This window comes from Rana temporaria, chromosome 9 (assembly GCF_905171775.1).
Source record: "Rana temporaria chromosome 9, aRanTem1.1, whole genome shotgun sequence".
NCBI classification, from domain to species: domain Eukaryota; kingdom Metazoa; phylum Chordata; class Amphibia; order Anura; family Ranidae; genus Rana; species Rana temporaria.
In genome coordinates this window covers 14,722,430-14,740,123 of record NC_053497.1, presented here as the reverse complement: position 1 = coordinate 14,740,123, position 17,694 = coordinate 14,722,430, and the positions used below count along the sequence as shown (strand labels likewise).

At 49.7% G+C, this 17,694-nt stretch overlaps 1 protein-coding gene across 1 annotated transcript in view; it reads left to right on the top strand.

The window, feature by feature from the left end:
- Positions 1-16,816, top strand: part of LOC120913121 — a 68,990-nt gene extending 52,174 nt beyond the window's left edge. The window contains exons 8-9 of the mRNA XM_040322840.1: positions 2,562-2,684; positions 16,535-16,816. Coding sequence (XP_040178774.1) covers positions 2,562-2,684; positions 16,535-16,609 — 198 coding nt within the window. The 3' untranslated portion in view covers positions 16,610-16,816. The remainder of the gene's footprint in view (positions 1-2,561; positions 2,685-16,534) is intronic.
- Positions 16,817-17,694: the final 878 nt, after the last annotated feature.

Sequence of the window (17,694 nt, the reverse complement as noted above, 5' to 3'; positions counted from 1 at the left end):
GGAGAGCAAATCCGGCCCTGTGTGTAGGGGGCCGTCCCCCAGCCATTATCAGGAATCGGCAGCAGGGATGGCCATATTTGCATGGCTACACTTAGGAAACTGGGACCAGACTGTGTACAGTGAAACCAAAATCCATCCAAACACCAGGAAATGGGAAACGGCAATTGTGAAGATACAAGTGAACCATAACTATATAATCAAAATGCCGAACTAGCAACCTAACTAACAGAAAGCCTTACCAAAAAAACTGACCATATACAATAGGTATAATGTAAATAATGGGGGGGGGGGGGGGGGGGGGTGTTGGGGCGCTTACTAATTTAACCAATGCGTTGATTGTAAAATACGCAAATCCAATACATTGACAGAATAATGTAAATAATAGTGCAAATAATATGAATACCAGTAATAATTATGAATATATAAATTATGTAAAGAATAGTTTTATAACAATGTGCATAAAAAAGTGCATCTAGTATTAAAAAATAGTGCAACTAATAATGCAAAAAAATTCTTAAGGATGTGCAAAGAAATGCAATATAACACAGTAACCACAAAAAATCTTCATGCAATGTGTGAAAATATCCAAGATAGTGTTCCTTAACCACTTAAGCCCCGGACCAATATGCTGCCTAAAGACCCAAGGGGTTTTTACAGTTCGGGACTGCGTCGCTTTAACAGACAATTGCGCGGTCGTGCGACGTGGCTCCCAAACAAAATTGGCGTCCTTTTTTCCCCACAAATAGAGCTTTCTTTTGGTGGTATTTGATCACCTCTGCGGTTTTTATTTTTTGCGCTATAAACAAAAATAGAGCGACAATTTTGAAAAAAATTCAATATTTTTTACTTTTTGCTATAATAAATATCCCCCAAAAACATATATACATTTTTTTTTTCCTCAGTTTAGGCCGATACGTATTCTTCTACCTATTTTTGGTAAAAAAAAATCGCAATAATCGTTTATCGGTTGGTTTGCGCAAAATTTATAGCGTTTACAAAATAGGGGATAGTTTTATTGCATTTTTATTTATTTTATTTTTTTTACTACTAATGGTGGCGATCAGCAAATTTTTTTCGTGACTGCGACATTATGGCGGACACTTCGGACAATTTTGACACATTTTTGGGACCATTGTCATTTTCACAGCAAAAAATGCATTTAAATTGCATTGTTTATTGTGAAAATGACAGTTGCAGTTTGGGAGTTAAACACAGGGGGCGCTGTAACATTTAGGGTTCACTTTGTGTGTGTTTACTAGTGTAGGGGGGTGTGGCTGTAGGACTGACATCATCGATCGAGTCTCCCTATAAAAGGGATCACTCGATCGATGCGCCGACATAGTGAAGCACGGGGAAGCCGTGTTTACATACAGCTCTCCCCGTTCTTCAGCTCCGGGGAGCGATCGCGACGGGGCGGCTATAAACGAATAGCCGCGCCGTCGTCCCGGATCGCTCCGCGAGGCTTGCCGACCGCCGCATGTACGGGGGGGGGGGGGGGTCCCGATTGGAACCCCGACCCACGTCAAGCAGAGGACGTACCGGTACGTACATGTGCCTGTCCGTGCCATTCTGCTGACGTATATTTACATGAGGAGGTCGGCAAGTGGTTAAAATATTTATATGAATAAAAGTCCAATCTCATGCAAAAAAATCGATGACAGTGTCCATAAAATTCCTGAAGTGCAAAGTGACAAAGAAATCCACCGCAAACTGACAAGTGCTCCACTCCAAGTGACCCCCGTTCTCACCAGCCTCTCACCTCAGCTGGCTTGTATTTAAAGCCTCCCAATAATATAAGGCAGCAGCTCACAATCACGGTATAACACGGATCGATCACTTTAAACTTCCAAGCTGGCGATGTTTATGTAGCTCTCAATGAGGATGCATGGCCCCCAATGGAAGATGCAAAAACAAAAATAGGCTTCATAGTGGAGTATTATTTAAAAAAAGTGATTTATTCAATAACATAAGCACTCACATTTTGTAGAAAACGAACAGCATAAGAATAATACAAACTCCTCCACCCTCCTCCTCGCGGCCGAGAGCGGGGATGACGTCACCAACGGCTCTCCTCCCTCCCTTACGCGTTACGTGGCTGGTCACGCCACTCCACGTAACGCGTAAGGGAGGGAGGAGAGGAGGAGGGTGGAAACCAGGACTGGGATCAGGAACGAGGGTATGCAGGACAAGAGCAGAAGCAGGATAAATGTCAGGCAGTATCTGACCCAGCAAAGCAAAACACTAAAGTGAAGTGTAATGGTAGAGGAGGGACTAAATACCCTCCCAGCAACCAGCATCTGGAGAAAGATTACTAGTTATTTCAAATGTATTAGTAACACAACTGCAAAGGGCAAGGTCACTACAAAACCAGGATCTGTTTTTGTGCCGAAAAATGGTCCCCATTTTCTCTCTCTCTTTTTTTTTTTATAATTTTTACATTATTTTTAATAACTCTGGACTCTTAAAAAGAAAAGAGTAAAACTGTTGAGTTTAACTCTCAGTATAAATGCTTTGCTGCCTTGGCCTTTAAAAAATGTAAAAAATTTCGCCTTTGTTTTCAGGTTGATGGAATCCTTCTTGATGAGATACGGAAGAACGACTATAAATTCACCATCGTGGACTGCATGGATCTAGAGAAAGGGACTGTAAACATTATTGAAGAGGGATCTGTACCTATAACTCAGGTAATGATCATTTCAAGGACAGCGTGCCAGAAGGGAGGAGCCTTCTGAACATTTTGGAGTCTGAATTGAAAATTACCATCCCATCCGTTCCTACCTGACTATTCCCCCAAAAGAGAAAGTTCCACTTTTGGGGGGTCAGGCACCTGGTTTTGACAGCCACCCGCTTCCGCTTCCACATGGATTGCCTATTATTCTGTTATATGCTGACATCTAGTGGCAGTTTTGGGCCACTACAATATGTTTACTGTAATTTGGTGTCTCTCCCTCCATCGTCCCCTCCTGTTTAGTGCTAGTTAGTTCAGTTCTGGATAAACCCTCCCCATTTCTTCCATGTTGACTCAGTCAGCCTTAACGAGCCCATACATTAATCTTTTTTTTTTTTTTCAACCAGCAGGCACAATATGATTAATTAAGTGATTTGTTATTTTGTTATCTCTCTGTGTCCTCCCCTCCTTTTTAGTGCTAGTCAGTTCAGTCCTCACTAGACCCTCCCCATTTCTTCCACATTCTGTCAGTAAGCCTTAACGAGCCCATACATTAATCCGTTTTTTTCCGTTCAACCAGCAGGTACTATGGCCCAGATTCACAAAGCACTTATGCCGACGTATAACAAGTTACGCCGACGTAAGTTCAAATGTGCGCCGTCGTATCTGTGCGCCAGACCCACAAACTAAGATGCGCCTAAAAACAGGCTTCACCCCGCTGACGTAACTTGCCTACGCCGGCTTAGGGTGGGCGCACATTTAGGCTGGGTGCATGGTGGCACTCCCGTTGATTAGCTATTCAAATATACAAATGAGGGAAATGCGGCGATTCACGAACGTACGTGCGCCCGACGCAGGCTACGCGAGGTGCGCGTAAGTTGTACGTCCGGCGTAAAGTTATGCCCCATAAAGGAGGTGCAACTCAGCAGCAGACATGCAAAGGTCTGCACCAGGGAACACAAGCCGGCGTATTTTACGTTGGACGTGTGTCTGGCTGGGGGTAGGTTATGTTTACGCCGTACGCAGTGATCCGGCGTAGTTTAGGCAGTTGTTCCGACGTGGTTGTGAGCAGGCGCAGGGGGATGCGTCCACGTCACGGCGCATGCGCAGTTCGTGATGTGTATCTGTCTGGCGCTCGGCCCATCATTTGCATGGGGTCACGCCTCATTTGCATGGGTCACGCCTACTTCCACCTACGCCGGCGTACGCCTTCGAAAAACCACGCCACGCTGGCGCAGCGTTGGGAGCACTGGCTTGCTGAATTCCATGCTTCCCTCTCTGCGCTGCGTTGGCGTAGCGTACAGTGGTTACTCTACGGCGGCGTAATGTGCGCCGTGCTCTCTGTGAATCTGGGCCTATATGCTTACTTAAAGAGGAGGTCCTCCAACCCCTGAAAAAAAAATAAAAGCCAGTAGCTACAAATACTGCAGCTGCTGACTTTTAATAATTGGACACTTACCTGTCCTGGAGTCCAGCGATGTCAGCACCGTAGCTGATATTTCCATCAGCTGTCAGGTGATACTGCTGCCATTGCGGATAAGGGAACCCAGCAGTGTAGCATTACGGCTTCACGCCGGGTCCCTACTGCGCACGTGTGAGGCATCGCTCCACTCTACTACTGGCCCGGCGGTGGGGGGAAGGAGGAGGGAGCTGAGCTGCTGATGTAATGCGCCGCGGCCCGGACTCCCGGAAGTGGGGACAGGATACCTGTCAAAGATAGGTATCTGCTCCCCCCTGAAAGGTGCCAAATGTGGCACCGGAGGTGGGGAGGAGACAAATGAGCGAAAGCTCCACTTTTGGGTGGAACTCCGCTTTACGTGATTATGCTGTCTCTCTCTATCCATAAATATGTGAAAAGTGTGGGGGGACATTTGTATGGCGCCCCCCAGAGTCAATACTTTGTAGAACCGCCTTTCTCTACAATTACAGCTGCAAGTCTTTTTGGGGATGTCTCTACCAGCTTTGTACATCTAGAGAGGGACATCTCTCCCCATTCTTCTTTGTAAAATATCTCAAGTTCTGTCAGATTGGATGGAGAGCGTCAGTGATCAGCAATTTTCAAGTCTTGCCACAGATTCTCAATGTGATTTAGGTCTGGACTGTGACTGGGCCATTCTAACACATGAATATGCTTTGATCTAAACCATTCCATTGTAGCTCTGGCTGTATGTTTAGGGTCATTGTCCTGCTGGAAGGTGAACCTCCGCCCCAGTCTCAAATCTTTTGGAGACTCTAACAGGTTTTCTTCTAAGATTGTCCTGTATTTGTCTCCATCCATCTTCCCATCAACTCTGACCAGCTTCCCTGTCCCTGCTGAAGAAAAGCATCCCCACCACATGATGCTGCCACCACCATGTTTCACGGTGGGGATGGTGTGTTCAGGGTGATGTGCTGTGTTAGTTTTCCACCACACACAGTGTTTTGCTTTTAGGCCAAAAAGTTCAGTTTTGGTCTCATCTGACCAGAGCACCTTCTTCCACATGTTTTCTGTGTCCCCTCCCCCACATAGCTTCTCACAAACTGCAAACAAGACTTCTTATGTCTTTCTTTCACCAATGTCTTTCTTCTTGTCGCTCTTCCATAAAGGGCAGATTTGTGGAGAGACCACTAATAGTTGTCCTGTGGACAGATTCTCCCACCTGAGCTGTGGATCTCTGCAGCTCCTCCAGAGTTACCATGGGCCTCTTGGCTGCTTCTCTGATGAATGCTCTCCTTGCCCGGCCGGTCAGTTTAGGTGGACGGCCATGTCTTGGTAGGTTTGCAGTTGTGCCATACTCTTTCCATTTCCGGATGATGGATTGAACAGAGCTCCGTGAGATGTTCAAAGCTTGGGAGATTTTTTTATAACCCAATCCCTCGCACTTTTTCTGTCAGAATTCCGGCCAAGAAAGGATTGAGAGCAGGATCTCAATTTTCATGACCGGGAAAATTCCTGTCGCGAATCCTATTCGTCTGGATGCAATTACGACGCGCAAAAAACGCACATGCTCAGAGTCGAGCAGAAGAGCCGAACTGCCTATTAAAATGTATTGATCTCGGCTCGTCGTAGTGTTGCACGTCACCGCGTTCTTGACGTTCAGAATTTCAGACAAGATTAGTGTGACCGTGTGTATGCAAGACAAATTTCAGCCGTTTTCCTGCTGAAAAAATAAATAAACGGGTTTTCTTGTCGGAAATTTCGATCGTGTGTACGAGGCATAACCCTGCTTTATAATTCTCCACAACTTTAAGCTCGATTCACACCTATGCATGTTGCTTTTGAGGGTTTTTTCACTGCTTTTTGCAGTGCTTGCTGCGTTTTTACCTCGATTTTACTGCGATTTTAGTGCGTGTTGCATTTTTTTTTTATTCATTGTTATTTGAATTTTTTTACATTTCCTTTAACAACTAGCTATAAACAGGTTAACCACTTAAGGACCGCCTAACGCCGATATACGTCAGCAGAATAACATGGCTGGGCACAATCACGTACCTGTACGTGATTGTATAATGCCCAGCCGTGGGTCCGAAGCTCCGTGACCTCGGCCGCGGGACTCGCGGACCTGATCGCCGCTGGAGTCCCGCGATCGGTCCCCGGAGCTGAAGAACGGGGAGAGCCGTGTGTAAACACAGCTTCCCCGTTCTTCACTGTGGCGCCGCCATCGATCGTGTGATCCCTTTTATAGGGAATCACAATCAATGACGTCAGACCTACAGCCACACCCCCCTACAGTTAGAAACACAGATGAGGTCACACTTAACCCCTTCAGCGCCCCCTTGTGGTTAACTCCCAAACTGCAATTGTCATTTTCACAGTAAACAATGCATTTTTAATGCACTTTTTGCTGTGAAAATGACAATGGTCCCAAAATTGTGTCAAAATTGTCCGAAGTGTCCGCCATAATGTCGCAGTCATGAAAAAAAATCGCTGATCGCCGCCATTAGTAGTAAAAAAAAAAAAAAATTATAAAAATGCAATAAAACTATAACCTATTTTGTAAACGCTATAAATGTTGCGCAAGCCAATCGATAAACGCTTATTGCAAATTTTTTTTACCAAAAATATGTAGAAGAATACGTATCGGCCTAAACTGAGGAAAAAAATCGTTTTTTTATATATTTTTGGGGGATATTTATTATAGAAAAAAGTAAAAAATATTGCATTTTTTTCAAAATTGTCGCTCTATTTTTGTTTATAGCGCAAAAAATAAAAACCGCAGAGGTGATCAAATATCACCAAAAGAAAGCTCTATTTGTGGGGAAAAAAGGACGCCAATTTTGTTTGGGAGCCACGTCACACGACCACGCAATTGTCAGTTAAAGCGACGCAGTGCCGAATCGCAAAAAGGGGCAAGGTCCTTTAGCTGCATTTTGGTCCGGGTCTTAAGTGGTTAAACAAAAAAAAACGCAACCGCAAAATCGCGGTAAAAATGCGGCACTTGCATTTTGGATGCGGGTCCATTGAATTCTATTACATGCAAAAAACGCTGCTTTTTGCGGGGAAAAAAGTCCCCGGCCCTTTCTAAAAACGCAGAGGCACAAAAAAGCATTGATGTGAACATGTTCCATAGGAACCCATGTTAAAAAATGTCCCTGCATTTCTGCAAAATGCATCAAAAAACGCATTAGTGTGAATGGAGCCTTATCTCTGACCTGTCTGGTGTGTTCCTTGGCCTTCATGATGCTGTTTCTTAACTAAGATTCTCTAACAAACTTCTGAGGGCTTCACAGAACAGCTGTATTTATACTAAGATTACATTACACACAGGTGGACTATATTTACTAATTAGGTGACTTCTGAAGGCAATTGGTTCCACTAGATTTTAGTTGGGGGGTATTGGAGTAAAGGGGGCTGAATACAAATGTACCCCCCACACACTTTTCACATATTTATTTGTAAAAAAAAAAAAACATTCATCATTTTCCTTCCACTTCACAATTATGTGCCACAAATCCCAATAAAATACATTTATATTTTTGGTTGTAACATGACAAAATGTGGAAAATTTCAAGGGGTATGAATCATGGGCGTCCACTCCATAGGGCAAGGGGGGGGCAAATGACCCCCCCTGGAAAATCAAGAAGGTGTTGAAGAGTCTCGCGGCCGCGGGCTGTCTGAGCAGTCCCGGGCCGGATGTCACACAGGCACAGCGAGCAGAGTGAAGCCGCCTCCCCCTCCCCCTCCAATGTTTATGTGTACACAGGGGGAGGGAGCCTGCTGTCTGTGCCATGCTGATGGCCATGGGCATCCGCTCCATAAGGCAAGGGGGGCACAGCGAGCAGTGTGTAGCCGCCTCCCCCTCCCCCTCCAATGTTTAGTGTACAAGGGGAGGGAACCTGCTGTCTGTGCCACGCTGATGGCTGATCTGAGGTACTGAATGGGATGGGGAGGGGGGTCCGTCTGTGCTGAAGGGGGGATTTGTGCTGAATGGGGGGTCCATCTGTGCTAAAGGGGGGGGTCTGTGCTTAAAGGGGGTCCATCTGTGCTGAAGGGGGGGTATGTGCTGAATGGAGGGGTTTGTGCGGAATGGGGGGGTCTGTGCTGAAGGGGGGTCCATCTGTGCTAAATGGAGGGGTCTGTGCATAATTGGGGGTCCATCTGTCCTGAATGGTGGGGTCTGTGCAGAATGGGGGGGTCTGTACATTCTCTAGGCTATATTTATATAGGCATTGAGTGAAGCTGAATTATTTAAAGAGCTATTTCACACTGCCAGCTGGCCGCGTTATCGGTAAAGCGCCGCTAAAAAGCGGCATTTTACCATCGTTTTAGCTGCACTATTCGGCCATTAGCAGGCACTTTTAACCCCCGCTAGCGTTTGAAGAAAGGGTTAAATGCGACTGTGTATCGCTGCTCCCAAAGTGCCCCCCCTGAAAAAATTTCAGCGGATGCCCATTGTATGAATACTTTTTCAAGGCACTGTAGACGAGTTTCTCAGTCTGCTGCTTCTCCTTTACTGTCCAATCACAGGGCTGGGGGAGGGACAACACCTGTAAGTGTTAGTGAACCGCAGCAGACAAAAATCGGGTCCCCTGCCCCCTGCACAGACAGGGCTGTGCTGCGGTGGCGGAGCTGTATAAATCTCAGGATTGGATGGACAGAAATGCACATTTTGGGGCAGATCCACAAAGAGAGTACACCGGAGTATCTACTGATACTCCGGTGTACTTTCAAATTTCCCGCGTCGTATCTTTGGTTTGAATCCTCAAACCAAGATACGACGGCATCTGGGTTAGATCCGACAGGCGTACGCCTTCGGATCTTAGATGCAATACTTCGGCGCCCGCTGGGTGGAGTTCTCGTTGTTTTCCGCGTCGGGTATGCAAATTAGCTATTTCCGACGATCCACGAACGTACGCGCGGCTGTCGCATTCTCTTACGTCGTCTCTAGTCTGCTTTTTCCGGCATATACCGTATTTCTCACGGTATAACGCGCTCCCGCGTTTACCGCGCACCCCCAAAGTTGACCCGAATCCTGTGGAAAAAAAGTTTTTTTTGTACTTACAGTTTTGGTGTCTTGCGCGGCGTCCATCGGCGGCCTCGTCGGGTCCGGCGTTCGTCTGCTGCTTCGGGTGTCCTCTTTGGCGGGTCCGGCGTCCTTCTGCGGCTTCGGGTGTCCTCTTTGGCGGGTCCGGCGTCCTTCTGCGGCTTCGGGTGTCCTCTTTGGCGGGTCCGGCGTCCTTCTGCGGCTTCGGGTGTCCTTCTGCGGCGGGTCCGGTGTCCTCTTCGGCGGGTCCGGTGTCCTCTTCGGCGGGTCCGTCGTCCTTCTGCGGCGTCCTCGCGTCCTCCCCGCTCGTTTCCCGCGCCGAGTTTGAATACTGCGCCGACATATACAGAGCGCAGTACACTCGTGTATTGTCGGCAATGCTCGGCTACCCGCGCTGACGTCCTGTACGTACAGGACGTGAGCGCGGAAGGAGCCGAGACTGCCCGACTATACCCGAGTGTACTGTGCTCGGTATATGTCGGCGCAGTATTCAAAACTCGGCGCGGGAAAGCGGGTATCGGCGTATACAGCGCACCCACGATTTTGCCCTGATTTTTTTTTTGTTTGCGTAATTCGGCCGTGAATTACGGGATGGACGTAATTTACGTCCAAGTCTAAACCATGACGTCCTTGCGACGTCATTTCGCGCAATGCACGGCGGGGGAAATTTAGGGATGGCGCATGCGCAGTTCGTTCGGCGCGGGGACGCGCTTCATTTAAATGAAACACGCCCCCCTACCCGCCCAACTTGAATTCCGCGCCGTTACGCCGATTGAGATACACTACGCCGCCGTAACTTACGGCGCAAAATCTTTATGGGTTCTTACCAAAGCCAGTTAAGATACGGCGGCGTAGCGTATCTCTGATACGATGCGCCGGGGCAGATCTTTGTGGATCTGCCCCTTTGCCTACACACAATCGATCTCTAAGCCTTATATACAGGGAGAGGTGAAATAGATTTTAGATGACTAAAATGATTCCCACAATTGTAGATTATGGGGGATGGGGGGAGGGGGAGGGGGAGGGGGGGTGGCAGTCAATTAAAGTTGTTACTATAAAGGCAGATTCTGACATTTAGTTACTTGGCAGCCGAGTGCGGAGAGGTGTTCCTCGCAGCCCAATTTTCTTTGGCGTCTCGGATGCTGGCATGGAGGAGAAAATCATTACTGCTACAATGGAGCAATTATTAGCTTGTCAATAGGGGATTGGCAACGTGTTTCAGAACCATAATAAAATCTTTTCACTGCAGAGAATGAATGTACGCTGTTTTGCGCATACGGTATTTATTCAGCAAATTTTTTAATGCAATTTTTATTTTTTTTTAATTACACTTTAAGCACTTTAGCGACCACCCCACGTACATCGGCAGGGGGGGCCTCTATGCGCCTGATTATATACCCAGTACGTGATCCGACACTTCCGGGCCTGATGCGCGTGCGCTGCCGGTGGCCAGCTCTCGCTGTGATTCGACACAGCAGGAGCCAATCAGCCGGTTCAGCTGACTTCGGGTTCTGCAACCGCTCCACACACATGTACTGTGGCAGGGTGGCTGATCTGTGCCAGAGCACGTACCGAGTATGTGATTTGACACCTCCAGGTCTGAGGCACGCGCCGCCAGCGACCCGCTCTCGCTCTGATTGGACACAGCAGGAGCCAATCAGCGGGTCTAGCTGACATCAGGTCCGCCACATCGGGTCTGTTCCAGATCATGTACTGTGTATGTGATCTGACACTTTCGGGTCTGAGGCGCACACGCCGCGGGCCACTGGCTCCCGCTGTGATTCGCCACAGCGGGTCCATCTAACATTGGGTCCGCGACCGCCCCATGCACATGTACTGCGGCAGGGCGGCCGATCTGTTCCAGATCACGCACAGTGTACATGATCTGAAACCTCCGGGTCTGAGGCACGAGCACGCGCCACCGACGGCCCGCTCTCGCTGTGATTCAACACAGCAGGAGCCAATATGCGGGTCCAGCTGACATCGGGGTCCGCGCCCTGCGACCGCCCCACGCACAGGTACTGCGGCAGGTCCGCCGTTCTGTGCCAGATCACATACCTAGTAAGTGACCCGAGACTTCCGGGGCTGGAACGGTTCCTGATGTCACTGCAGCCAGGCAGGAAGACTGATCAATTAATCCCATGGTCCATAAAGCAGGACATGAACTATTAGTACCTTCATTTGAGTTCAGTTTTATACGCAGAATTCTGTATTGTCTGTCCCCTGTTTTGTCCAAAAATATAAATAAATAAAATACAAATAATAAAAGAGATAAGAAGCCGGTCATTATACAGTGGTGGCTCTCCCAGGTCTTTTCACAAGAAATGATTCATCATTTTCATTATTACTACAGATGTAATACGTCGGCTTCTGGACCTTGGCCCTTTTCTACGGCCTGTAATCAGGGCGTCTTAATAGCATCATGGGCCCCTGGGCAAAAAAATGCTTTGGGGCCCCTACAATGGAGACAGCACAGGTAAACAGACCAGATATCCCCCAGCACTCTGACCCCTCTACACCCCAGATATCACCCCAGCACTCTGACCCTTCTACATCCCAGATATCCCCCCCAGCACTCTGACCCCTCTACACCCCAGATATCCCCCCAGCACTCTGACCCCTCTACACCCCAGATATCCCCCCAGCACTCTGACCCCTCTACACCCAGATATCCCCCCAGCACTCTGACCCCTCTACACCCAGATATCCCCCCAGCACTCTGACCCCTCTACACCCCAGATATCCCCCCAGCACTCTGACCCCTCTACACCCAGATATCCCCCCAGCACTCTGACCCCTCTACACCCCAGATATCACCCCAGCACTCTGACCCTTCTACATCCCAGATATCCCCCCCAGCACTCTGACCCCTCTACACCCCAGATATCCCCCCAGCACTCTGACCCCTCTACACCCCAGATATCCCCCCAGCACTCTGACCCCTCTACACCCAGATATCCCCCCAGCACTCTGACCCCTCTACACCCCAGATATCCCCCCAGCACTCTGACCCCTCTACACCTCAGATATCCCCCCAGCACTCTGACCCCTCTACACCCCAGATGTCCACCCAGCACTCTGACCTCTCTACACTCCAGATATCCCCCCAGCACTCTGACTCCCTCTACACCCCAGATATCCCCCCAGCACTCTGACTCCCTCTACTCCCCAGATATCACCCCAGCACTCTGACCCCTCTACACCCCAGATATCACCCCCAGCACTCTGACCCCTCTACACCCCAGATATCCCCCCAGCACTCTGACCCCTCTACACCCCAGATATCCCCCCAGCACTCTGACCCCTCTACACCCCAGATATCCCCCCAGCACTCTGACCCCTCTACACCCCAGATATCCCCCCAGCACTCTGACCCCTCTGAACCCCAGATATCTCCCCAGCACTCTGACCCCTCTACACCCCAGATATCCCCCCAGCACTCTGACCCCTCTACACCCCAGATATCCCCCCAGCTCTCTGACCCCTCTACATCCCAGATATCCCCCCAGCACTCTGACCCCTCTACACCCCAGATATCCCCCCAGCACTCTGACCCCTCTACACCCCAGATATCCTCCCAGCACTCTGACCCCTCTACACCCCAGATATCCCCCCAGCACTCTGACCCCTCTACACCCCAGATATCCCCCCAGCACTCTGACCCCTCTACACCCCAGATATCCTCCCAGCACTCTGACCCCTCTACACCCCAGATATCCCCCCAGCACTCTGACCCCTCTACACCCCAGATATCCCCCCAGCACTCTGACCCCTCTACACCCCAGATATCACCCCAGCACTCTGACCCCTCTACACCCCAGATATCCCCCCAGCACTCTGACCCCTCTACACCTCAGATATCCCCCCAGCACTCTGACCCCTCTACACCCCAGATATCCCCCCAGCACTCTGACCCCTCTACACCCCAGATATCCCCCCAGCACTCTGACCCCTCTACACCCCAGATATCCCCCCAGCACTCTGACCCCTCTACACCCCAGATATCCCCCCAGCACTCTGACCCCTCTACACCCCAGATATCCCCCCAGCACTCTGACCCCTCTACACCTCAGATATCCCCCCAGCACACTGACCCTCTACTCCCCAGATATCCCCCCAGCACTCTGACCCCTCTACACCCCAGATATCCCCCAGCACTCTGACCCCTCTACACCCCAGATATCCCCCCAGCACTCTGACCCCTCTACACCCCAGATATCCCCCCAGCACTCTGACCCCTCTACACCTCAGATATCCCCCCAGCACTCTGACCCCTCTACACCTCAGATATCCCCCCAGCACTCTGACCCCTCTACACCCCAGATATCCCCCCAGCACTCTGACCCCTCTACACCCCAGATATCTCCCCAGCACTCTGACCCCTCTACACCCCAGATATCCCCCCAGCACTCTGACCCCTCTACACCCCAGATATCCCCCCAGCACTCTGACCCCTCTACACCTCAGATATCCCCCCAGCACTCTGACCTCTCTACACCTCAGATATCCCCCCAGCACTCTGACCCCTCTACACCTCAGATATCCCCCCAGCACTCTGACCCCTCTACACCCCAGATATCACCCCAGCACTCTGACCCCTCTACACCCCAGATATCTCCCCAGCACTCTGACCCCTCTACACCCCAGATATCCCCCCAGCACTCTGACCCCTCTACACCTCAGATATCCCCCCAGCACTCTGACCCCTCTACACCCCAGATATCCCCCCCAGCACTCTGACCCCTCTACACCCCAGATATCTCCCCAGCACTCTGACCCCTCTACACCCCAGATATCACCCCAGCACTCTGACCCCTCTACACCCCAGATATCTCCCCAGCACTCTGACCCCTCTACACCCCAGATATCCCCCCAGCACTCTGACCCCTCTACACCTCAGATATCCCCCCAGCACTCTGACCCCTCTACACCCCAGATATCCCCCCCAGCACTCTGACCCCTCTACACCCCAGATATCTCCCCAGCACTCTGACCCCTCTACACCCCAGATATCCCCCCAGCACTCTGACCCCTTTACACCCCAAATATCCTCCCAGCACTCTGACCCCTCTACACCCCAGATATCCCCCCAGCACTCTGACCCCTCTACACCCCAGATATCCCCCCAGCACTCTGACCCCTCTACACCCCAGATATCCCCCCAGCACTCTGACCCCTCTGAACCCCAGATATCTCCCCAGCACTCTGACCCCTCTACACCCCAGATATCCCCCCAGCACTCTGACCCCTCTACACCCCAGATATCCCCCCAGCTCTCTGACCCCTCTACATCCCAGATATCCCCCCAGCACTCTGACCCCTCTACACCCCAGATATCCCCCCAGCACTCTGACCCCTCTACACCTCAGATATCCCCCCAGCACTCTGACCCCTCTACACCCCAGATATCCCCCCCAGCACTCTGACCCCTCTACACCCCAGATATCCCCCCAGCACTCTGACCCCTCTACACCCCAGATATCTCCCCAGCACTCTGACCCCTCTACACCCCAGATATCTCCCCAGCACTCTGACCCCTCTACACCCCAGATATCTCCCCAGCACTCTGACCCCTCTACATCCCAGATATCCCCCCAGCACTCTGACCCCCTAGATATCCCCCCAGCACTCTGACCCCTCTACACCCCAGATATCTCCCCAGCACTCTGACCCCTCTACACCCCAGATATCCCCCCAGCAATCGGACCCCTCTACATCCCAGATATCCCCCCAGCACTCGGACCCCTCTACATCCCAGATATCCCCCGCGGCACTCTGACCCCTCTACACCCCAGATATCCCCCACGGCACTCTGACCCCTCTACACCCCAGATATTCCCCCAGCACTCTGACCCCTCTACACCCAGATATCCCCCCAGCACTCTGACCCCTCTACACCCCAGATATCCCCCACGGCACTCTGACCCCTCTACACCCCAGATATCCCCCCAGCACTCTGACCCCTCTAAACCCTGCTTTTGGGAAAGTGCAGGGGCCCCCCATGCAGCTGGGGCCCCCGGGCAGTGCCCAGGTGTTCCCTCTCATTAAGACAGCACTGCCTGTAATATACCAGCCATGCTTTTTATTTTATGCAATATGTTACTGTGAATATGTGTCAGCATCCCCCTTTGATTGGATATATTCTCCCCTAAATAATAATAATAAAAAAAAAATGCGTTTATCAAAACATGGCACAATGCACAAAATTTATTGGATATTATTATTATTATTTTTTTTAGCTTCTGTGGCAAGGCAAAAAATGTTTATATTTAGTGCCAGCGTGTTTTAGGTAGAATTTGAATAATATAGGAATTGGTAGAAGTGTGTTTTTGTTTTGTTATCTGCAGCCATTTGCGCAGATTTTTCAAGGAAGGAAAATCCTTTTAGGTGTCCCCATTGGATGGTTTTCCCACTCTGGTGACAACTCAATAATTCCTCCGTTTTTAATATTTTATTCAATTATTATTTATTTATTTATTTATTATTTTTACATTTTATTTAACACTTGACATCCTGCCCTGTACTGTCACCCGCAGGCAGTCTAGAAGGGTGCAATTGTGGCACCAGGGGCGTCATTGTGACCAGGCCCCATGCTCCAGGGGGCCCGTGGGACCCCACCCTGTATGCCTGGATAAGAGTGCAGCGGGGGGGTGGTGGCATGTAGAAAATAGAAAAAACTATCCCTACATGTAGCTGCCGAAAAGAAGGGCAAAAGGAGGACATTGGTTCCTCTACGCGACACTCCTGTCACCTCTCTATCCCTGTCCTGCTGCCCTGGGGACCCTGTGTTCTTCCCTTGCTCCGCCGCTGTCCAGCTGAGTTTTCCCCTCCTACCTCCCGCGCCAGCTGCTGATGGGGAACTGTCAGGATAGAGAGCAGGGAAGAGGCTGGTAAATGTGTAATTTACTGACCCCTTCCTTGTCTTAATGAATTGTCAGTGATCATTTTTCTCTTCCCGGTCAGTCAGGAAGCCGGTCTCAAGACCCGATTGGCCAGGGAGTTTTAGGACTCTCCCGTCCAATCGGGTTTTAGGATGCACTTCTTGTTCGGCAGGGAGGAGAAGCAACACCCCCCGGAGCCAGGAGCAGGAGCCCTACCCCGGATCCTTGTCATCCGACTGCCTCCTAAGGTAAGGAGGCCTCGGGTCTACGCCTACACGTCCGTTTCCCGCGCAGGGGGGGTGGATCGCCACCCGCCGAGGGGGTTGGCTTTGGTTTGCCGACCCCCAAAATATTGAGTCACCACTGGGCTGGAGGTCAGATTTAAATACAATGGGAGAGAACGCTCCCTGGACATAATGATGTTGAAATTTGGAAAAAATAGAAACAACAAACTATTGGATGGAAATTAAAGTGTGACGCCTTCATATTCCTGACACCTCTGTTCTTCCATTGCTCCGTAGGTCACGGATGTGCTGCACACTGTCATTACAAGAGAAGAAAATTACATCAGCGCTTCGTATTCGGTCCGCTTATGAGCGGCCATTATGCCGGAGATCGTTATTGGGTCGCCTGTCAGCGGACGGCTTAATGGAGATGAAGACTTCTTAAGTGACACTAATTAAATGGACATCCATTTCCTCTTATCGGCGACATGGAGAAGTGGAACGCATCGACATTTCCTTTTTAAATCTATTTATGACCAAATCAGCTCATGTTTTATTTATTATTATTTTTAATTAAAATCTTATTTAAAAAAAAAAAATGATTGTTGCTTCTTCGTAATATTGTTTGTTTTATATTTATGTTTGTTTTGTGTCTTTATTTTAGTTGTTGTGTCAATATACTTGAATATAGAATGTATACAGGAAGGTTTTCTGATGAGATTTTAAGGCTGCATTCACACCTAGGCGTATTGTCGCGACGCTATTGCAGCCTGCAATACGCTGGAGGGGTGATTTTACATTGTCGGCTATGGAGATGGTTCACATCTCCACGCCGAACGCCGAAACGCCTGAAGCTCGAAACAAGTCCCGGACCTTTTTTTCAGGCGGCTTTCGCCCATAGCCGACAATGTTGATCACCCCTCCTGTGTATGTTACCGCGGCGTATTTTACCGCGTTTAGTCACGGCAAATTGTGGGACAAAACGCCGCAATTTGTCGCGGCAAATTGCGGTAAAATACGCCGCATTCAGGTGTGAATGCAGCCTAACGGTGCCATAAACATGACAGAGCCATAGGTTTATATATAAAAGCTCATTTTCATTTATACAAAGTTAAAATTATTGGTCTAGATTCAGGGCGCGCATAGTTACGGCGGCGCAGCGTATCGTATTCACGCTACGCCGCCGTAAGTTAGAGAGGCAAGTGCTCTATTCACAAAGCACTTGCCTTCTAAGTTACAGCGGCGTAGCGCAAATGGGGCCGGCGTAAGCGCGCGTAATTCAAATGTGGATGAGGGAGCGTGTTTTATGTTAATGTATGATGACCTGACGTGATTGACGTTTTTTGCGAACGGCGCATGCGCCGTCCGTGTACATATCCCAGTGTGCATTGCTCCCAAGTACGCCGCAACGACGTATTGGTTTCGACGTGAACGTAAATTACGTCCAGCCCTATTCG